The sequence below is a fragment of the Siphateles boraxobius genome, unplaced genomic scaffold (assembly GCF_051911475.1).
Source record: "Siphateles boraxobius isolate OS27281-9 unplaced genomic scaffold, OSU_SipBor_1 12, whole genome shotgun sequence".
NCBI classification, from domain to species: Eukaryota; Metazoa; Chordata; class Actinopteri; order Cypriniformes; family Leuciscidae; genus Siphateles; species Siphateles boraxobius.
This window is the reverse complement of record NW_027508722.1, coordinates 23,391,299-23,413,851: the sequence shown is the minus strand read 5'-3', so window position 1 is coordinate 23,413,851 and position 22,553 is coordinate 23,391,299. Positions and strand designations below refer to the sequence as shown.

Sequence of the window (22,553 nt, the reverse complement as noted above, 5' to 3'; positions counted from 1 at the left end):
CTTAGCTTTATTGCAAAACTAAGTCTTCTTAAATTATTAATCTATATTTAGTGAATAATAACATTATGACGCATTAGCTTGGGGGTTAATTTGCATAGGCTAAATAAACAAGCAAATAAGCTATTTGCTAAATAAGCTAAGAGTGTGTGCTTTCACTGTATCTGAAAGAACCTAGCCTATGTAAACCTGCTACTACCACCTCCAACTCAAATGGCAGCACAGTTCAGCCCTGTAATTGTACTATGCGTAATGTTGTTATTTTACAGAAGCTAGATCATATAATAAGCAAGAGTGCTGTCATTGAGCTTCAAATTCGGATTCTGAAAGGCAATGTGTAAGCCTACGGATAAATCTTCTCCTAATGTCTGACCTCTCTCAAAACTCTTATAAGTTCATATGGAGGCAGTATTATTATTACAAATGATTTATTTATAACAATTAAAAATGAATAAAAGTATATATATAATATATATATATATATATATATATATATATATATATATATATATATATATATATATATATATATATATATATATATATATAGTTAATCTTACACTAAGCGTTTTACGTATTTTTTCAGACGCTGAAGAGATCGTCCTACTATTTGGATTCAATGGAAATAATAATAATAATAATAATAATAATAATAATAATAATAATAATACAAATTTGTTTGTTATCTAACTTGTTCTAACTCAAAGGTATACCGACCAATCACGATATGCTGTCGAAATCACATGTTGCCGGTTCACACTGACGCAGAATCTCCGCGACCGATAGTTCCTCCATGTGAATGTCGTCGCCAGGCTTATAAAACCTAATTTGACACGGTAAGAAAGCAGTATTGGGTGTATCGCCAAAACCGTATGATAAAAAATGTTTATTGAACTGTATCAATGTTTACTGAGTTGCTGAAAATTCATTTGTTGATAACGTTGACCGTTTCATAAGCTTATTGCTGCGTTGCCCAAATCGGCAAGGTCAGAAATAGACTTCTGCCCATGACAGATAGCAGCTAGGTAATTCAGACATCTGATAGATCTTTTATATGCTGTTTACATGCAGTATAATTGAAAAGTGTCGAAGCTCAAGATTATTGTGTTGAAAGCAAGAGTACTAGTAAAAGATAATTAGTTAAATAAATCATGTAATTGTTCACATCCACGAAACATCATAAATATATATATATATATATATATATATATATATATATATATATATATATATATATATAACATCAACATCTGACTGGTGTTATTTGTTTACATAATTTGGCTCACAACTATTACTTTTCTTATATGTGCAGTCTGGTTAATTCTTAGGTGCTCAGGTGAGATGTGGGTGCAAATGCTTTGATTGGTTGTTGAATAGAGGAAGTCCCCTTTCCAAAATGACCACTCGGCTGCTGTGCAGATGGGCACGATGGTTTCCTCGCTGCTCTCAGGTTGCCTCAGTCCGACTACAGACTTCCACAGTTCACCATACAGAGCCTCTGTGCCCGATGTCCGTGTCTTGGATCCAACCTTCTTCTAGGCACTTCTGTCAGGGCAATGAACTGGCCAGGATGGAGGAGACACCATTTCCATATGAATGTACAGAACTAGTCAAACTTGTTGAAAAGGCATCCACTCCAAAGGAAGTGCTTCAGTTGTGGGCAGAGCAAGGCAGATCTGCCAGCGATGCTGCCAGGTGTCTGGTCCAGCTGAACCTGCGGATCACGGAGAAGGGCGGCAAAGAAATTCTGCAGGACCCGCGCTTCGAACACATGCTGGAGACTGTAAACGCTCAGGTAACCATGACAACCAGTCTGAGTAGCAGCTTGAATTGAAAGTCACTTGTCACTGATAAAGATGTATTGGGCCGGTGGAAGATTATCTTGTTGTTCTCATACAGGTGTCCTCAGTGTGGAATGGATCTCTGGTGGCTCTTCTGCGTACGCTCACTATGCTGGGTGTCCCTTCTGATGCCCCTGTACTCCACTCCATCCAGAATGAAGTGCTTTGGAGGATCCGGCGCCTTACCTACCGTCAACTGGCCTACCTGGTGGACTGGGTAGCCTTTCAGCGCAAAAGAGGGTGAGATTCATATGCTTGACAAAGCATGATTAACACTCATAGACGTTAGCACTATTGACAATTTAAAAATAGACCTACAAGGGAAGATTAGTCAGTTGTTGAATGAACTAGTTGATTAGTGGGGTAGTCTGTTTGTTTATTTATTCAGATTTTTGTTTTAGTTATAAGATTTTAATATACATGCAGACAGACTCATTTAAAATAATTAAACATTTTTGTGTTGTGTTTGTGTGTGTCATTTTGACGGACTGGGTCATAAAAATTCCGTCATAATCTATTATTACATGATTATTACCCATCATTTTAATTTTCAAGACTTGATGGCTTTTCATTCACATCTTAATTTTTTATCATGCACTTACAGGACAAGCATATACGGTAGATTATGCAGTTTTTTTGTTTATGAAGAGAACAGTTAATGATGGAAAATATTCAGTTACCTCTGGTTGTGTGACCCCCTATATTCATTGGATACATTCATTCATTAAGTTTTACTTATATCCTAACAACTAGCTAAACGAATCCTATATATCCTCATATCTCTAACATATTTTATATATTTATGTATTTGATATCACTTAAATAACTCGGTTATATAATTATTAAAGTCCCCCTGTAGTCAATAATTTTATCCCTTAAAACTGATCATCACAATGACATCTTTAAAAATAAAAATAAAGTCCTGGGAAAAAAATTCTTTATGCCTTAAAATAGCTTGAATGTAACCCTTGCTTCATTTAGTATACGCAGAGTCAGGAATATGCTAATTAGCCCCGCCTCCACTCACTCACACCAGCTAGATCCACTCGGTCAACTTTACTGTTGTAAACGCTGCACAATGGCAAGTGGAAATACTGTTTTAATTAAGCCATATATGTTTGAACCAGAAACTGATTCAGAAAAAGAAGTGGAAGAGTGAATTATACAGGGTTGTCTTCAAGTCGATGTATCAGAATGGTATTAGACTTTTATGAATTTTGTGTTTTATGTATCTTAGGGCTGGGTACCGAGTTCGATACTTTTTAGGTATCGACCGAATTGCTTCGATACTATGGAGTATCGAAAAATGACATGTTGTTCGGTTCCAGATTTCGATACCTAAGGAGTTAACTCATCAACGTCAGTGCTCAAACAAATACATATTAAATGCACATACACGCAAACTCTACACACACAAGACATGCGGAACTCTCCGCGCACATACTTATATCAGACGCGAGCACACACACAAACTCGCGCACATACTCAATGACACGCGAGCACACACGCACACAAACTCTCTGCACACATATTCATATGAGATGCGAGCACACACACATAATACCTTAAAGATGTGGAAAAGTCGATCAAAAGTGTGGGTACATTTCTCCAGGCCTGATGCCAACAGCGCGCGATACAGTATTTGCGGTAAAATAATTGCTGTAAAGACCGGTATACCACGAGAAATATGATGAAGACCTTGACAGTGCACGGAGTAAACATAAAAGTTGCTCCGTCTTCGACTGGTAAATGAAGAGATACCTTGTTGATCACTCTGACAGTATTTATATTGCAATAAATAATAACCTACTGAATGTACACTGCCGTTCCAAAATGTGTTAGTTAGTCAGAATTTTTTTTCAGTAAGGAATAGGATGCATTAAAGTTATCAAAGGTGACATTAAAACATGTGTAATGTTACAAAATATTTCGTTTTTAAATTTTTTTATTCATCAAAGAATCATGAAAAAATGTATCATAGTTTCCAAAATATTAAGCAGCAAACTGTTTTCATATTTCTGAAGGGTCATGTGACACTGAAGTAATGATTTTGAAAATTCAGCTTTGAATTCAATTCATTTCAATAAATTACATTTTGAAATATATTCAAATAAGATTTTAAATTGTATTACTATTTTACAATATTACAAGTTTTACTTTATTTTATTTTTTGAAAAATTCAGATTTGGTCAGCATGAGCTCTTTATAAAACATTTTTTGTTCCTTTGTGCTTTTTTTTTCGTTCCTTTTTGCACTGGCTAGGAGCATGAGTCAAACTGAAAAAATAAAATCAAAGTTTTTCTGAGGTAATGTGTTATGTAATTTTGTTCAAATGGATTTCATAAAATTGGTATCGAAAAAAGTATCGTTAGGAACCGGTATCGAAACTGAGGTATCGAAATTGGCACCGGATCGAAAGATTTTGAACAATACCCAGCCCTAGTATCAGAATGGTAATGCGTTTTATGTATCGCTCTACAACGTTGGACACTTAATGGTTAGATTTGCCTTTGGCTTGACTATGTTATCAAACAGCTAATAATGTGTTGCTAATGTTACACAAACTATGTTCCCGTTCTTCATCTCTGAGTCAGACAGCTGCCTTCTAACAATCAGCATCCTTAGAAACGCTACGAACAACTTAGAACGTCAGTGGAGAAAGGCATATAGTTCATCATAGCATCGTAATATACATACTTTACATAATTAACAGTTTCACACACTATATTGCTAAATGTACCTGATTTTTCAAATCAACAGAAAAATATACCGGGATAACCTGGCTTCTCTTGAGACTCCCTTGCTTCACAGCAGTTAATGACATGCCAAAGCCCGCCTGCACATTGATGTGATTGGTTACAACATATTTGTGACGTAGACTAGAGAACAACTGCGGTTTCAAACCGCGTTTTTGACGCTGTCTTTGGTTCACTGCAGTTTTAATGAGAAAATACTCAGCAATGTTGTAGACTGGGTAATTTGGACATGGTTTGTCTTAAAGCATATTAAAAACACCACAGAGACATATAAACAACAATAAAAACTTGATTTTCACCACAGGAGGTCTTTAATTATTATATAACAGTTATATTAACATTCAGTAGTTTGGGGTACTTTTTCGTTTTTCAAAGAAGCTTTTATTCAGGAGGACACAGCTCATTGTTTCTGCCCTAAATTATTTATTTTATGTTAAATAAATACATTGTTTGCTAACTGCGTGATGTATATGTATATTTCTAAAATGCATAGCTTGGACAATGTCACCTCTGAAAACAGATCACTATAAATTGTAATGTAGACACATGCATTTTCTGCAAAGCTGCTTAAACTATATTTTGATATATCTTGAGCTCCAAATCAACATATTAGAATGATTTCTGAAGGATCATGTGACACTGAAGACTGGAGTAATGATGCTAAAAATTCAGCTTTGCATCACAGGAATAAAATGCATTTTAAAATAGAAAAGTTATTTTCAATTGTAATCATTTACATAATGACAGTATATTTTTTTCATCAAATAAAAGCAGCCTTGGTGAGCATAAAAGACACATTTCAAAACATTTTTAAAAATCCTATCGACCCCAAACTTTTGAACAATATTGTATATCAATAGAGAATTTGTATGTGCCTGCATTGAATGAACTGATTTGTATATGTCAATAATCCTGCAAAAAATAAAAAAACATAGCCAATTTTTTTTAAAACAAGTTTCTTAAGTTCTTGATGCTGTAGTTGGTAACTGATTTGTTCTTGTAATGTTGTTGCTTGTGTTATGATAGGTATGAAAACGAAGTGCTCACAACAACCCTGCTGAAACAACTGGAGCTGCGCTGGACAGAGCTAAGTGACAGTCGTACCATCACCATTCTCATGGGCCGTGCTTTGTTTTTCTCCCCCTCTCTAATGGACAAACTGGAGGACAAAGTGAGTGGACACACTTTAAAACACCTTTAGCCACCTAGCCAACCCAACATATTTGAACACTTTGCATTATATTGTCTTAGGCTTATGTAACTAATGCTGAACTGTATCTTGTGCTTTCCAGGCTCTGGAGTTGGCAGAGAGCTTTAGCGCAGATGATATCCGGAAGGTGGCATTAGCACTGGCTTCTCAAAACAGGAGGGCCGTTTCTTTGTTACGGGCTCTCTCATACCACCTGAACCAAAAATCCTCCTTTGAACTGAAAACGCCGTTGCTGCTTGACATCGCCTACACTTACGGTCAGTGAGAAATTGTGATAGCTTGGGTTTTTGAACTTCCATAAATAACTGTAAAAATTTAATTATCCTCTCATCTTCCTTTGAATAAAAGGTAAGCTGAATTTTCACCAGGCACAGGTTCTTAAGAGAATAGCGACAGAGCTATTGCCTAGGTTATCAGATCTGAGTTCCCTAGATGTCACCCGCTGTGCCAAGTCTCTAGCCTTCCTCAAGTGGCTCCACTTGCCTCTGTTTGAAGGCTTTGCTCAGGTTAGAGTCTTTTTCTTGCTGATTTTTAACAAATCAGCAGCACAAAGTAAATTATACTTTCCTTGAAAGCAACCTTTTATTTTGTTTGATTGTAATATTCTCTCCATCGCCAGTCTCCATCTACACACACATACTTACTTTTGTCTCCCCCTCTCTGTTGTTTTTCAGCACTATGTGAGTTATAGTGAAAGCTACAGCACTCTTCAGGTCTGTAATCTTCTCATGTCTTTCGCCAAACTCAACTTCCAACTTGCCAGAGGAGAGGAGTTTTACCATAAGGTAACCAATCAGAGTGGTAATATATTGTTATTATCCATGATTAACTGCAATGCACTGTACATTTATGTATGTATGTAATAGGTTTTATTGTATGGCTACAGGTACACAAAGCTCTGGAAGGTTCCTTTCAAAATTTAGAGCCCTTCCTGAAAACAGATGTGGTCTGGTCGTTGTGTGTGCTGAACCAGGCCAATCCTGATTACATCGCCTCTGTTACAAAGCATGACTTTCAGAAGAAACTTTCAGGTGCGAAGGAATGAATGTTGTAAAAATATTCAGAAAAGACTATACTCTCATTTTGGGAAAACTGCTGAATTTATATTTCCTGTGTATCAATGTAATTAATATAAATTGCTGTTCTCATTCGAAACACACGGTGGCAGTATAGGAGCATTGTCCAATGTCTGTCTTTACTTTCATAACCTACACTACTGTTCAGAAGTTTTGAGTCAGTATGGTGGGTTTTGTTTTTGTTTTTGTTTTTTAAAGAAATGAATACTATTAATCAGCAAGAGTGCATTAAATTGATCAAAGGTGACCATAAAGACTATCCCATCATAACAAACGACTTCTGTTTCAAATAAATGCTTTCTATTCATCAAAGAATAATCACAAAGAAAATAAAATTATGAATCTTTATAAAAAACAATCACATTTTCCACAAAAATATTAAGTGGTTATTAAGCAGTAAGTTTTCAACACTGATAATAAGAAGAAATATTTCTTGAGCACTAAATCAGCGTACAGTCTCTGCCAAATACATCAAACAGTTATTTCAAGTAGTAGACGCAGACTTGGTGAGCATAAATCTTTCAAAAACATTTAAAAATCGTATCAACCCCAAATCTTTGAATGGTAGTGTATTTTAAGGAATAGTTCACCTAGAAATGAAAATAGTGTCATTATTTCACCCTAATGTCTATGTAAATGTATGTGGTTCATTTTTCCATGGAACACAAAAGAACAAATTGCAGAATTGTCACACACTTATTTTTAATAGCCTGTCAAGCTGTGCACTATATTTCAAGTCAGTCTGCAGTCATATCATGTGTTTGTGTAATTGTGATGTTTTCCTGACTCATCCAACAGGTGGCTTTGTGGATCGGACTGAGAACTATCGGCTGAAATTGCTGCATATCTCTGCCTTTGCTCAGCTGGAGCCTCTAGGAATCACTATTAAATCCCCTGCTGTACTGCTGCCAGCTGCCCAGGGGAAAGTGGAGACCAACACCCCTATGCAGAGCAGCCTACACACAACCCTCCAGAGTCTGACCAACAGCCGGACACAGGCCCTCCGCACTGCTGTCAAAACTGTATACGGCTGGACAATTGGTGAGTAGCAACTACAAGGTAATAAACGTCATAGGTTTGATTTCCATTCATGGGTCTAACAGAACCTCCTGATAATTTGTATATCTGTTGATCTATGTTCACCACAGATGGAGAGCTTGTGGTAGATTCAGAAAATAAACCTATTGATTTGGAGAACTTGCAAGCCCATCATTTACCTGGAGGTGGTGGACCTGATGCCTTACCTGCAGGGGCACGACGGTGAGTATCAATGTGAAAGCTTTGTTCTAAGAGAACATACAGAGATGATTTCTGATTGTGTCAATGTGCTTGTATCTATTTGCAGAATAGCATTTATGTCTTGGGACTTTTCTAACTTCTGCCTCAAGAGCAAGAATCTTCTGGGCCGCTTTGCCATGCAGAAACGCCACCTACAGCTGGCTGGGTTTATAGTGGTGGAGGTGAGACAGTGAAATACAATCATAGGAGATGAAAACAAATCAGTAAATTCGAAGTATTAAGTAGTGATCGACCGATATTGATTTTTTATAACCGATACCGATTATTTGCATGTTTATGTGCCCGATAACCGATATGCAGAACCGATATTTATTTACTTTTATACTTCTGTTTTTGACACAATTATCACAGCACAAATGAACTGAACAAACCATTTTATTTATAACAATCACTCCCTCCTTGCATACAAAAAAAAACCTTGGTTACACTTTATTTTAAGGTGTCATTGTTACAGTGTAATTAAATATTTAAGTACAGTGTAATATTAATTAACTACATGCAGTGGCGGATGCAGAACGTGACAGATGGGTGGGCCTGGATTAAGTCGAGGTGGGCCTGAATCTAGGGTTTAGTAGGCTATATTTATGGAGATGAGAAATAAAAACCGCACTGTACAGCTATGATCAGCTGTTCGGCCGAGCTTTCGAAGTTGTTAATACGGAAAGACCGAAGCTGACCGGTTGGTTTTAGTCAAATGACCTTGCGGCACTCTCTGAAAAGTTGAGATGTTTTTCATCTCGCCGCAGCACATAGGCGCGCCTGGAAAAACGAGCGCGCTGCAGCCTGCACCACATGCGTATGGCAAGCAGTGTTGCCAGATTGGAAATGTCCAATTATCGTACCAGAAGTTCAAAATGATCGTATTTGGAAGAACTTTATCGTACACGACGTAAACGTGCAGAATACAGCTATTTATCCCAACATGTAGGATGGATTAGATGGAGTAGTGTTGACGTGCGGGCCGGGCGACACGTGCGGTGCCTGTGTGTGTGTGTGTGTGTGTGTGTGTGTGTGTGTGTGTGTGTGTGTGTGTGTGTGTGTGTGTGTGTGTGTGTGTGTGTGTGTACGTGCTTGCGTGCAGGCAGGTGAGCCTGCAAAATGATTCTGGGTCAGAGAGAGAAGCGGTAGGATGTGTGTTTGGACGAACGACTGAAAACTCTGAAATTATCGTACATTATAGGATTTTTTCATTATTGATCGTACATCGTACAGAGGTCAAAATTATCGTACAAATACGATAATTATCGTACATCTGGCAACACTGATGGCAAGCTAAAGTATTCATAAGGCATGCGGGACGCGCGATTTGCCATAAAAGCGCGCATTCTTAACGTGCACTTTGTGGTCACGGAAAACGCGCGCCAGAAATGTGTGGTTTTTGCATTAAAAAAAAAATAAAGTTTGAAACTTTATTGTAAAGTCTTACCGGAATTACAACTGGAAAATTTGCGAGATGTGTCTCGAACGAAGGGATTAAGGGACTGTCCGAGGTGCTGAAATAAAAAACAGTGAACTTGAAACCGAGAGTTGTTTTTCTTTTCTTGTTACAAAAACACTTCAGAGGCATAAAACACCTTCAGACAGAAACAATATAATTTAAATAGCAGATCACACGTCGAGGACGCACGTTTTGATGCAAAAAACGCGCGTTTCTGACGCGCTTTTTCCGTGACCACAAAGCGCACGTTAAGAACGCGCGCTTTTATGACAAATCGCGAGTCCCTTGGCAGTCGAAACGCATGCGTTTGACGAGTCAATCAGATGCCTGACCACGTCTTTCACGACCGCGTCGCTTCCATTATGAGCGCGAACATCTGAAATAAAATAACAAACTTGAGCGCGCAAAAAACGCGATATGTGAATGGGCCCGTCTTTGTCTTTCCAAGACACGGTGTTCATGTGAACAATGAGCCTCGTCCCCTCTCCTTGCAAGGGTGTCAAAGTCTGGACAAAATATGTACAGTGACATGACATAACTGCCAGATTCAAACTGTGCGTTCGCGCGTTGTCTGGCGCTGAGCCAGAGATGGACGCGCTCAGGCTTGTCATATATCATATAAAGTGTTCGGCGGGCCGTATATGGCCAAACTTAATTCATTATTATTATTATTATTATTAAAATTAAAAATTTAAATTTCGTTTTTATTAATCTGATTGGATGGGCCACCTGTCAATCTGGGTGGGCACGTGCCCACCCAGGCCCGCCCATAAATCCGCGCCTGACTACATGTACTTACTATAGGGTTAGGGTAGGATTAGGATTTGGTTGAGGGTTAGTTGCATGTAATTATGCATCATTTACTGTTATTACTATGGTAATTACATGTAACATACGTACCAAGAACACTAAAATAAAGTGTTACCAAAACCTTTATATTATTACATTATATAATTTATATCTAAATTATACATATAATTTATAAGCATCAGCAGCAACAATGTTAACAATAGGCAAAATAAATTTTAAAAGACTAATGTTTTCATATGGAGAAAATGGGAGTCATATCACCTTTGCAGAAATTTAATTCATTTTAAACAGTTTTAGAAGGTTTATGTGCCGTTTAATAGGTATAAACTAAAAGTGAAGAATAATTCACTGCGTAATATTAATTCACTGAATAATATTAGCTGGAATATAACATTGTCAGGAAAGTAACAAACAAAACAGAATATACATCATTGCATTTTCCAACTAGTATGTTATTAATTATTAATAATATTTTTGTCGGTCTCTAGATCATGAAATGCTTTCTGACAAAGTGCTGTTTATCTATGTATTTGCACAGAACTATAACTACTCAACCGCGATCGCGCGTGCAGATAATAAATAATTAATTTCCACAAAGCGGTATATTTAGATGTGTATTAGCGAAATAATTGCTATGTAGTAAATGATAATATAATCTAGGGTGTTTAAACAAGATAATCTTGTCAAAAGTTTCATTCAGTGGCCGTACTTGAGCATTCCTAATCATCAACCCAGTGAGCACTCACTGCAATATGAACAAACTTTTTTTTCGAGACTAATGGTGAGCAAATACAACATAGACTCATTCATGTCTGTTTTATTTAATTCATGCAAAGTTACGTCTTTATTGGGGCAGGACATGACGGATTACGCTACGTGACTCCATGAGTTCGTCTCAATTTTTTAGAACCAAGCTGCATAAATAAACTATATCAGGCCTTTGTCTCAAATCTCATTTCTGCATGTCTGTTATATTAAATAAAGTTGAATAATTAAAGCAAAGCAAGTAGAATATATACTTTACCTGTGCACAGAGTTGTTGACTGATCTCCTCAGACGCAGGCTGCAATGGCGGAATTCTCAAAACAGCCACAAGATGGCGCCGTTTATCGGCGAATCCGATATTACCAAACCAATACCATCAGTAAACCGATACATCGGTCGATCACTAGTATTAAGGCCTGTTCACACCAAGAACGCTAACCATTTTATTATAACATTTTATTCATAATAAGTGCACGCTGCAATTATGTTGGAGAGTTTGGAGTTTTTCTCTCTTTTCCACCTCACTTTTAAATTGCTTTTAAATGCCCATGCAGCCGTTCACATTTTACTTTCGCTTGTAAAGCTTTCGAATTAACGGCAATTCAGGCACAGCAATTGCTTGAATACTGGGTTTATTATTATTCTTTATGATTATGTTTGCAGGTTCACTATTAGCATTGGGTTCATTCAAAATATTGCCAAATAGGCGCTTTAACATTTCCCTTTGAAACCAAATCTTCCGCCATTGTCTTGTCAGTAAGCTGGCCTCACTCTCGTCACATGATAAAGGAAATCTGACTGCTGATGGTCTCCCAACACGCAATAACAGTTCTTATGATTCAAAAAAGTTCTCTCCTTTTTATAGCACCAGTGTTGTTAGCCTGATTAGTTCTATTCCTATTGTAATAGCTATTACATGGCAGGCAGTCCCCCTTGACTTTGGGTTATAAATAGCGGCAGTAAAGACAGAACTGCGGAAAAGGACTCAGGCTCTGTCTGCAGCATGTAGGCCAATCCTGTTAGCCCTCTGCCTCCTGGGGTACAGTTTAATAGAGTTGGCTGGACTTGTCTTGACTTCCAACTGAGCACAAGGCTGACAATGCTCCTGCCATTTGATGTGCTAGCTTACACAGGCCATTTTAAAAGGCAAGAGTTCGTAACATTTTTCCATTTTCTGAGATTGATTTTGTGGTCACATACATTAGCAAAATTCACCCATTGTCTATTTTCAACTTTGTAAACTGCTTTATACATCAGCACACAAAACCATCACTTTCAAACCAATGCAGCTTGAACCTGTTGCAAAATCTGTGAAATTTGCTAAATTCTACATTGCATGGATTCCTATTGAAAATACTCTTATTTCGCCTGTGAAAATTTGCTGAACAATAACAAATGTGACTGCAATTTTAATCTTGAGCATATTGATTTGTCACAACCCCTCTCCTTTTGTGTCCCTTTACAGGTGCCGTACTTTGAATGGCTGGAGCTGAAATCTGATTGGCAGAAAGTGGCTTACTTGAAAGACAAATTAGGGAAGGCAGTGGCTGAGGACATGGCTAAGTGAGACATCAAGCCTTTTGATAACTTTAAATACTTTGGACACAGGCAGCTTATAGACATCAACTGGGCCAGACAATAACAGGACTTACAGGTGAAGTAAAGATACAGATATTGAGTATTAGATACACACAGAGAGAGACTGTTAAAGCATCGCCAAGTTCCATGATCCACACAAACATCAGAGTGGAAATCAAATGCGACTAGGAGCTGTGATCCATCTCTGCAGGAACAGAAAGCGGAGCCTCCAGAAAACAGCAAATACTCGGAAACAACAGAGTTGTGTATCCGCTGCCTTCCCAAAAAGGAAACTGAGCCAAAGAGCTAGACATATGTTGTTAAATGAAAGTGTGTGACTGATCTAAAGGGCATAAGCAATGTTTACCACAGAGGGAAACAACTCCACATCAACTACACTAAATTATCAGAGAGTTGTTTTAATCCTCCACATCCTCAACAACTTGGATGTTCACACTCTCTACTTCCACTTTTAATAAATGCATACACCTTCTGTTTTTGATGTGGTTGCCTAGACAACACATGGGGCTTTCCTTGTTTCCAAGGAGACAGTTATTAGGATGGAAATATTTATGGAGAAAGGGATTGAGAGTTTAGTACTTAAAGATACCTTCATTACACTTAGAAACCACCACTCTATTATTAAGTAAAATGATAACAACTCTACTTGCCTCACCTGATATCTGTACATTTGCAAATGTAATTGTGATTTAATTAAATATATATGAAAAATATGGTTGTATGTAAGAATACATATTGGATGACAGTTTTTGCCTTAAATATTTATTTTGGAAAGGCCATCATTGCACCGTTATTTGCCGTCAAGCCTGGAGTTACATGACTCTGGTCAGTCTTAGTGGATCTTTCTCTTGAAATCTTGAAAAGATTTTGTACAGAGAATGAATTTTTCCACTTTCACCTCAAGCACCTCGGTGTTTGCAATGTGTGGTATCAATAAAACTAATCTCGTATTTTCATCAAAGAGCATATGATGACTCATTACTGTATTTTGCCCAATGTGGTTTGCTAATGTTGGCTGTCTGTCTGTAGTCGTGCTGTGATGTTTTGTGTAATGAAAATAACATACTAATACAAGGTGAATCTGGTCTTAATTTTTTTTCCGATGATTGGTACACAGATTGATTGCATCAACAGGCACAGGTTGGGTTTGTTGTGGTGCTGAGCATATGTTCTGCTATGGATCAGATAAATGTGTTTTTACCAATGAGCTGACTATCAATTAACAATAAATACCGAAATATGTCTAATGTTTGCTCCGATATGCTGTGTGTACCTTTAAAGCTTAAGGGTAGGCAATTTTGGAGTGGCTAACAATAGTAAGCTAGCTTTGTAAGCATGAGATCCCACCCTCCCTTCAGAGTCTCCAAAGCCACACCTCCTTCAAAACACGTGAACGCACACAACAGAGTTTGCAAAGTGTCACGAGGAGAGACGGTGTTAAATAACCTCATGTCTCAAAGCATATAACTTTACAACAATAATGAACGTAAACAACTAGCAGAACTATTGACTTGTACCACCTGACTGCTGCAGATTAATTTTGCCATTGGTAGTGTTGAAACCCGAATCTGAGACGTGAACAGCCGGGTAGAACGCCATGGTTTGCCATCTTGTAATTTATGATTATGACATCGCATAAACTCGATGTTTTGGTTCAGGAGGAACTGTAAAAGGTGGCTGCCGTGCCTTTGCAGAGCTCAGTTATAGACCAACGCTACTTTTGCGTCATCGAAGGGTAACTCCCCTTTTTGGGGAAAAACAAATGGCCTCGTGGATGTAACACACTGATGATGTGTTGTCTATGCGAGCAGGGTGCGTGGAGGTATGGAATATGTGGTTAAGGCAGGTTATTAATGTTTTTTTTTATTTCTGAAAGCATTTTAATAGAATAATATATATATATATATATATATATATATATATATGCGCTTCATGAGGCACACACAAATGGTGTGGAGCTACACGGTTTGGAGCTCTATATTCCGGGAGATTTGAACTAATTTGCGGGCATCAGGGAGCCGCTATCAATATGCTGAAGGACTTAGTAAGCTGGAAAGAGCGCGTAATTTTGACGAACTAAAGTTAATATGGTAAAGATCCGAACGAGCTAGCTTCTCTAGCCCTTACCACTATTCTTCCTTCTAGTTCCTATCCCGACATAGGCTACGTTCAGATTGTCAGTCCAAAAAAAAGCACATGAAATCCGTTTCAAGCTACATCCATATGTGGTTTGAAATCCTATTCAAATCCCATATCAGGAAATCCACTTCAGTCTGAACGCTCTGATCGGATTTCGCGTGGTATGTGACTTTCTCATGCCACGTCAAATTTATACGACGTTGTTATGGGGAAAAATGCTGAAAGTCGTTGGCGAAACAAGGCTCTGTGGTTGCAAAGTGCCGGACAAGCGGAAAATTATCATTTTTGAAACATATTTTTAAACCGGCCCGGAAAAAAAGCTGTGCATACCCTCCTACAGTTCTGCAGCTCAAGACGCAGTAGTCCAGGGCGGCGGCTACACATTTCCATGTATAAAATATAAATAAGACAACATCTCTATTGCAAATGCAAACCCCTCCATCAACGCAACGTCATTGCCAAAGAGCTGCATGAACACACGACTCGGATCTGAACAGGTGCGATGCACAGTGTGGACATCATTTTAGATCTGATTCCAATCGGATACAAAGATAATCAGATTTGGACTGACAGTGTGAATGTAGCCATAGTTAACTACTTTATGTCAACATTTTAGCCATAGTCAACGCTTCATTTACACGTGGCTAATGCTGTGCCTCTCTCAACCACAAATGCCTTATTTCATTCGTTTTTTGCACTCTTCACTTTAACTTTTGGCAGTCTATAGAACTCAAAGTGTTTTATCCTGGTGCGACCGATTAGTACACACCAAAACACGACCATTTTTCAGCAGCAATAATCAGCCAAATATGCAAGTCCGTTAAGTTCAGTGGCATTGTTTATGTTCAGTGCCTCCAAAATGGCAGACTTCTGGATTGATGACGTGTAGTGAAAATGAGAGTTACGAATGTAACTACGGTTCTATGAGTTCTGGATGACAGCCAGAGGCAGTGCTTCCCACTGAATATTATCTCTCTTGCTCATGCCTAGGTCGAGTCTAATAACAACAAAGTCATCACTTAACCAGGTACCTCATGGGGTTCCTCTCTATTTAACCATGTGACATCCTGCAATCTGTCTCGACAGAATCTTCTCGCAAGACTCCGAGTGACAGGGTGATCTGGCGGTCATCCAGAACTCATAGAACCGTAGTTACATTCATAACTCTCGTTCTATTTCGTTCTTACTGACCGCCAGAGGCAGTGCTTCCCACTGGATGACTCATAACAACAAGGTCACGAGGAGGCTACTCCTAATCTTAAGCTGAAGTTGAGGGTCTCAAGAGGACTGCCGCTTCCAAAGCACCAGTAATGGCTGCAACATTAACTCTGTAGTATCTGGAAAATATATCAGTGGATGACCAATTAGCCGCCGCACAAATGTCCATTAGAGGTACACCTTTTAATGCTGCCCAAGATGTTGAGATACTTCTTGTTGAATGGCATTTTATGCCGGCTGGCAATGTCAGGTTGTTTTCCTTATATGCCTGGCCAATGACCTCCACCACCCAGTGTGACTACCTCTGCTTTGATCAGCACGCATTAGTCAACTAATAGAGTTAACAGTGCCATGGGAGGATGCGGTAGATGAGGCATATGAGAGGAAAAAACTGCGGTATGCTCATCTGGCCACTGAAACAGAACAGCGAGGATGGAGAGTCCAGGTTTATCCAGTGGAAGTGGGTTGTCGAGGTTTTGTGGCACACTCTACAACCCGGTTCCTCAGAGACGTCGGATTCAGTGGCCAAGAGTTGCGTCGCACAGTAAAGAACTTCTCTGAAGCAGCAGAAATGAGCAGCAACTGGCTGTGGTTGAGACGGAAAGATTCTAGCTGGCTGTGTACAGGCCGCCATGCTACGGTTTCGTAGAATTCTTGAAAACTTGAAGAGTCTGTTGGTTTATTTGTATAGGTTGTATAGTATTTACAGTCATTACGTTCCTGTGTATATTGCATGAATGACGGGTGGTTGGGCAGATATTGTGTTTTGCGGTAGGTGGTATGCCATACGGAACCGTTGCCACTGAAACTGCATATTAACGCACCAGTGGGGCTCGACAGCCTTAGTCAAACGGGTTGGCGCGTATGGTTGGATGCGGAGAGATTGTGGTTAGCTCTCAGCAGCAGGAGGGATGTAGAAGTCAGTAAGCTGGGCTGAGTTGAGTGGGGGACGGAGGGGGGTGACTCTGGGACGCCAGAGTCACTGTCGAGCCCTCTTGAGGTGTCGTGGGCTAGTAGACTAAACACTGAGGACGGAAGGTGCCCACTTGAAGACCCTAGAGATGTCCCCTACTCAGCTCAATCCAGACGGTTGTCATGGGGGGACCGCACTGTGGTTGCAACCGTTATGTGTGCTAATGCGTGTTAACACTAGACAGAAGGAGATTTACATCACCATATGGAAAGAAGCGTAAATGGATGGAGAAGCATAGGTTACTGTAAAGGTATGTCTTAGTTGGTGCTTATCTTGGCGAAAGCAGAGTACAAATCAGCATGAAGTTTTAACATCTACTCTCGTGTAATGGAAATCTTGACAGAGGCTGCCCTTTTCTTGGCCCACCGTAGCAGAGAAAGAGTTGGTCTGTCTGTCGCAGTTTCTCTGTGGCACTCAGATAGCCCCGAAGGGCTCAAACTGGGCATAATTGTTCCGCCGGATTACCATCTTGTGTGTCAGACACAGAACGATTAAGTGCTACCAACTCAATTGGTTGATTCCTAAATGATGTTGAGAGCCTTTTGGGTAGGAATGAGGGGTTAGGCCACAATGTCACCATTGTTCCATCCACATTCCAACGCATACAGGAAGTATTGGTTGACAATGCGTGGAGCTCACCAACACGTTTGGCTGACGTTATTGCCAAAAGGAATACAGTCTTTATTGAAAGCCACTTCAGGTCACAATGCTCCATTGGCTCAAATGGGTGTTGTGTAAGTGTTCTTAAAACCAGACTGAGGTCCCATGCGGGTACTCTAACAGTTGGAGCAGGGTGCAATCGCTGAGCACCTTTCAGAAAGCGGGTGATTAGAATATGAGACCCTAGTGATTGACCATTTTCTTTTACATGCTGGGCAGAGATTGCAGCCACATATACCTTTAGGGTAGAGGGAGCCCTTTTACCCTGTTATTGTCTAGCAGGGCCTGCAGAAAACATAACACCATTGGCACCGGGCAGTGGTCTTGGACCAAACTTCTTGGTGTACACCAATCAGTGAAAAGCTTCCACCTGCAAGCATAGATATTCCTGGTGGAAGGTGTTCTAGAATTCAGGATGGTGTTTTGCAACCTAACCTCACAAGACTTCAACAGTAATTCTGTCTCTTCAGCGGCCATACACAGAGCTGTAACTGATCTGGGTTTGAGTGCCAAATCTGCCTCTGCAACTTAAGGAGCAGGTCCTGCCTCCTGGGTAGGCTCCAGGGCTCCCCATTGAGAAGCCGGCATAACATTGGAAACCAATGTCTGCCTGGCCAGTTCGGTGCCACTGGGAGCATCCTGTGGTTCCCTTGAAGAATTCTGTGGAGAGTTGGCAGAATTAAGGGGTTCGGGGGAAAGGCATAGAGTAGAAGATTTGGCCAGGCATGCGTTAACGCATCCTGACCCAATGGGCTGGACTTCTCTGTCCAGGAGAACCACAGGGGGCAGTGGGTTGAGGTCTCTGAGGCAAATAGATCCACCTGTGCTCTGCCAAATCGTTGCCAAATCCTCTGAACAACTTCTGGATTGAGTCTCCAGTCTCCTGGCAAAGGTCTGTGGCGAGACAAGAAGTCTGCCACCACATTCGACACTCCCGGTATATGCATCGCCCTGATGCTTGTGAACCGAGGGAAGGCCCATGTCAGGAGGTTTTGTGCTACTCTCAAAGACTGGCTGGACCTCATGCCACCTTGATGGTTGATATTATATACCACAGTTGTATTGTCCGTTCTGATGAGAATATGGTGGTTCTTTAGGGCCGGCGCAAAATGCTTCATAGCTAATTGCACTGCTTGGGTATTTATGTCTTTTGTGGCTTGCTCGGGTTTCCATAACCCTCTGATCATCCTGTGCTCCCACACTGCCCCCCAGCCACTTAGTGAAGCATCGGCCTGTATTATCTCCCGGCGAGAGGGAATCACACCCAGAGCTACCCCTTTCGTCAGGAATGACCTCTTTTTCCATTGTTTCAAGGTAAGGAGGCATCGTTCTGTAACTTTGACCAGCCTGCTCCTGTGCCATGTGGGTGTAGGGTATGGACCAATCAGACACACACTAATTATTCATTATATACAAAGGTTTATGAAACTCCAAAACTAACAGCCCAAATGAACGAACACAAGGGCAGAAACAGTGTCATGTTACAGGGCATGATAAGGAGATTTTACGACCTCCGAGGAATGTGGCCACATGCACAAGAGAGAGATACAATGGGAACACAGAAACCCTCTTTAAAACAGACTTTGCTGCATTAATCATAGACTAATTGATCTATAAATGAACATGCATAAAACTGTGATGACTATTGTGACTATTATGTGACTGTGTGACTATTATGTATGGTATGTACCCTGGTATACCACCAACTAACGATCAATGTAACCTCACCTGTATCATGCCTCCTACCTAATTAATCCTCATTTAATGACTCACACTTTGATCTACATCACCTTCTTCTAGAATGCAGTGTGGATGTGTTATAGCTATCTGAGCATTAATGAAGGTAGAACCATGCTTGAGACAAAGACTCGTAAATCAACTAAGAGCCACTTTTCCCTCTCAGACATGTCACCGATCTTATTGGTTGAGTTCAACCCTTGGGGGTGGATCCTTTCCAGCCTTTATTAGAGACAGTCCAAATGTGACCTCCCACTCTTAGTTCTTTCATCCAGCCGCAACACAGTTCTGGTGATACTGGGGAACCCCCTCCCCCTCCACGGGGCCCCAGGGCCCAGCAGGCCTCGATCCAACCAGATATGGGCTTAGAAGACTCTCTCAAAAAGAACCAAGAACAATCTCAGGAGTTTTGGAACAAAGACTCCAACCAACAACGACTCCAATCACCCACTCTTCCGACTTCCTCACTTCTCCTGGGTGCTCGGCGTGGCCTCAACAGGACCTCAGGCCTTGAACAAACCAGCCATGCGTTCCTGGAGAAAGAGAACTCTCAACCAACTTCCACTTGACATTGCCGGGACCATCAACGACTCAAAAAGAATTGTTCCCACTACAAATGCAAGTATTAAATTCAATGAAATGTGAAAATGAAATTCTGATGGTTCTTCTCATAGTCCCTTTTTCCGGTTTTCCAAGTTAATCCTATCACTAACCTATTTCTGTATTTCTGTATATATATGTGTTTAGTTTATTTATGTTTATGATTTAGTTAATAAAACTTATGCACTTTATGTATTTGGTTCTGATTTGCTTGCAATACGAAGTCCCTTTACGGTTTGTTCTTGCTACATGCTCAAAACGCTGTACATGTTAAGAAATAATTATTCTTCTGTGGCCAGGGAAGATACCTTTTTCTTAGAATAAATTAATAATCAAAAGAGTTTGTTGGACAAACTGATTAATTGATTGTAATATTGATTTAGCCATGTCAAGTTAATCCAATTAACTGACCCAAATATTCATAATTAATCATAACAAGTTATTATTGATTATTAATATTTGGGTCAGTTAATTGGATTAACTTGACATGGCTAAATCCCCAATATTGTTGTTCTTGGAACGCACACACTCTACTGTTCCGATAATTAATCACTATATGGCTTTTCTTTGGAGCGAAACCGCTCTGAGATGCCACTTATACACATTTCATCAAAGAAACAATATCCAGTGCTTATGTAAGCAACTTACCGCGCTCTGGCAGCAACCCGGAATAAACAGCCGTGTTCCAACAAAGTAAAGTTTGTCTTCAATCCGCCGCAGCCTCTGGAGGACGCACAACGCGCAGCTCCAACAAAAATGATTGTTACGAGGCTTTGAAAGACGGAATCCAAGTATTCTGAATGAACGTTTTTTTCTCTTCGACCTGCAATCTTTACACGTATGCGAGAAGATTATAGAGACAGATTGCAGGATGTCACAGGGTTAAATAGAGGGGATCCCCATGACGTACCTGGTCATGTGATGACTTTGTTGTTATTAGACTCGACCTATGCATGAGCGAAAGAGATAATATTCAGTGGGAAGCACTGCCTCTGGCGGTCAGTAAGAACAAAATAGTACCCTCTATCAGAGGGAGAGCCGTCTAGGGAGAGCCTGTTCACTCCCTATTAAGCCCTATTGTACCGAATTTTGTTTGTAGTTCCACCAGAGTTCCACTGGGGGGCGATCGCCCGGAAAGCAAAATCAATGGGAGTCTATGGAGCTAGACGGCTAAATTTGTCTCTTTCACCCGATTGCCGTTGAGGAATCTCGGATTTGATTGTAGGTTTTGCCAGTTCAACATGGGTTATAGGTCGAAAGTTGAATGAACGAGTACTTATGTCCTTTCGATTTCTTAAAGGTTGAGTTGTTGTTCCCCATTACACGCTAGCAGTTTGCTAATGAACGCTGATTGGTCAGTGAAGGACTGATTACGACCAGAGATACCGCTTGATGGCATCATGGCGAAGCGGGACCAGAATGTGTGTGTGTATTTTCGGCGTGGTGTTTAAAACAACGAAACAAAAACTCTTCTAGCACGTGTATTTACCTGTGTCAGCGGTAGAGATGCCCGGTTGGCTGTTATAGCCGCGGACTCCGCGGATAAACCGTGGATCGGGCGGATGACATGACGGAAAAAAATATTTTAATTAAATTCGGGCGGGTGGCGGGCAGTTTCTAGTCTCGTGGCTGTCATCAGCAGCGCCTTGTATCAGCAGATGTCAGGCGAGGTGCAGTTTTGAAAATTGGTCAAAAACGTTGGTGCGGATGGATAGCGGACAGATGATGAGTTTTGTGACGCGGTTGCGGATGAAATAACAGCCCATCCGCGCATCTCTCGTCAGCTGTGTTGTCGATGCCTCGAGAGAAAAGAAAGCACCAAATTGACTGAAGAATTGCCGTAAAGCAGTATCTCTGGTGGTGCGCTATGGTGGTACGATGGGTACGATGTGTATGACGTCATTGACATTTTAAAATACTAGCACATAAGTGACTCTAAAAAATTTAACACCCAGCAATGAGTAAATTCTTTGCATCTCTTTTCGAGTAGGCCTACAACATTCAAATTACTAGACAAAAAATTATATCCTGAGAAAAGTGGATTTTGAGGGGTATAGCTTATAGGGGTATATAGACTAAATGTGATATTTCCATTTATATTACTTTGGGTTGGGTTTTTCGTTGGTCCCAACAGATTCGGAAGGTAATATCTGTCTCCTGGAGCCTCCAGCCCCAACAGAACCCCAGATAGTTGTAAGTAGCCTACTCAATACACCATCAATTATGACAAATAGTATTATAAAGTCTACTCAATGAAATGCTCATCTTCACAGGATGACGGGGATGAAGAAACCGTTTCTGCTGCCACAGAGAGGCCTACAGAGGTAATGTTAATATTATATGTCTACACATCAAACAATCTACACATTCACTATTATATGTGGAGTAGCCTATAGAATCTAAGTTTATATCTATAAATGATAATTCTTATCTCT

General features: G+C 40.0%; 1 protein-coding gene across 2 annotated transcripts; it reads left to right on the top strand.

The window, feature by feature from the left end:
- The first annotated feature begins 705 nt into the window (after positions 1–705).
- Positions 706–14,038, top strand: tbrg4 (transforming growth factor beta regulator 4). Of its 2 annotated transcripts, none has more exons than XM_077214069.1 (12): positions 706–833; positions 1,326–1,792; positions 1,897–2,078; positions 5,621–5,765; positions 5,887–6,061; positions 6,153–6,310; positions 6,479–6,589; positions 6,691–6,835; positions 7,679–7,921; positions 8,029–8,140; positions 8,226–8,340; positions 12,658–14,038. In XM_077214069.1, the coding sequence occupies exons 2-12, from the start codon at positions 1,394–1,396 to the stop codon at positions 12,757–12,759; spliced, it is 1,887 nt and encodes a 628-aa protein (XP_077070184.1). In that variant the 5' UTR covers positions 706–833; positions 1,326–1,393; the 3' UTR covers positions 12,760–14,038. The 2 variants fall into 2 exon arrangements, with proteins under 2 accessions (XP_077070184.1, XP_077070194.1); XM_077214079.1 differs by having other exon boundaries at positions 749–833; positions 1,310–1,792.
- Positions 14,039–22,553: the final 8,515 nt, after the last annotated feature.

What these genes read in the sequence shown, in the direction of transcription:
- tbrg4 (XM_077214069.1), top strand. Translation starts at nt 1,394, where the DNA reads ATGACCACTCGGCTGCTGTGCAGATGGGCACGATGGTTTCCTCGCTGC. An exon ending in TGTTTGAAGGCTTTGCTCAG is followed by an intron (nt 6,311 to 6,478) that starts GTTAGAGTCTTT and finishes GTTGTTTTTCAG; the next exon opens with CACTATGTGAGTTATAGTGA. An exon ending in CTGGGTTTATAGTGGTGGAG is followed by an intron (nt 8,341 to 12,657) that starts GTGAGACAGTGA and finishes GTCCCTTTACAG; the next exon opens with GTGCCGTACTTTGAATGGCT.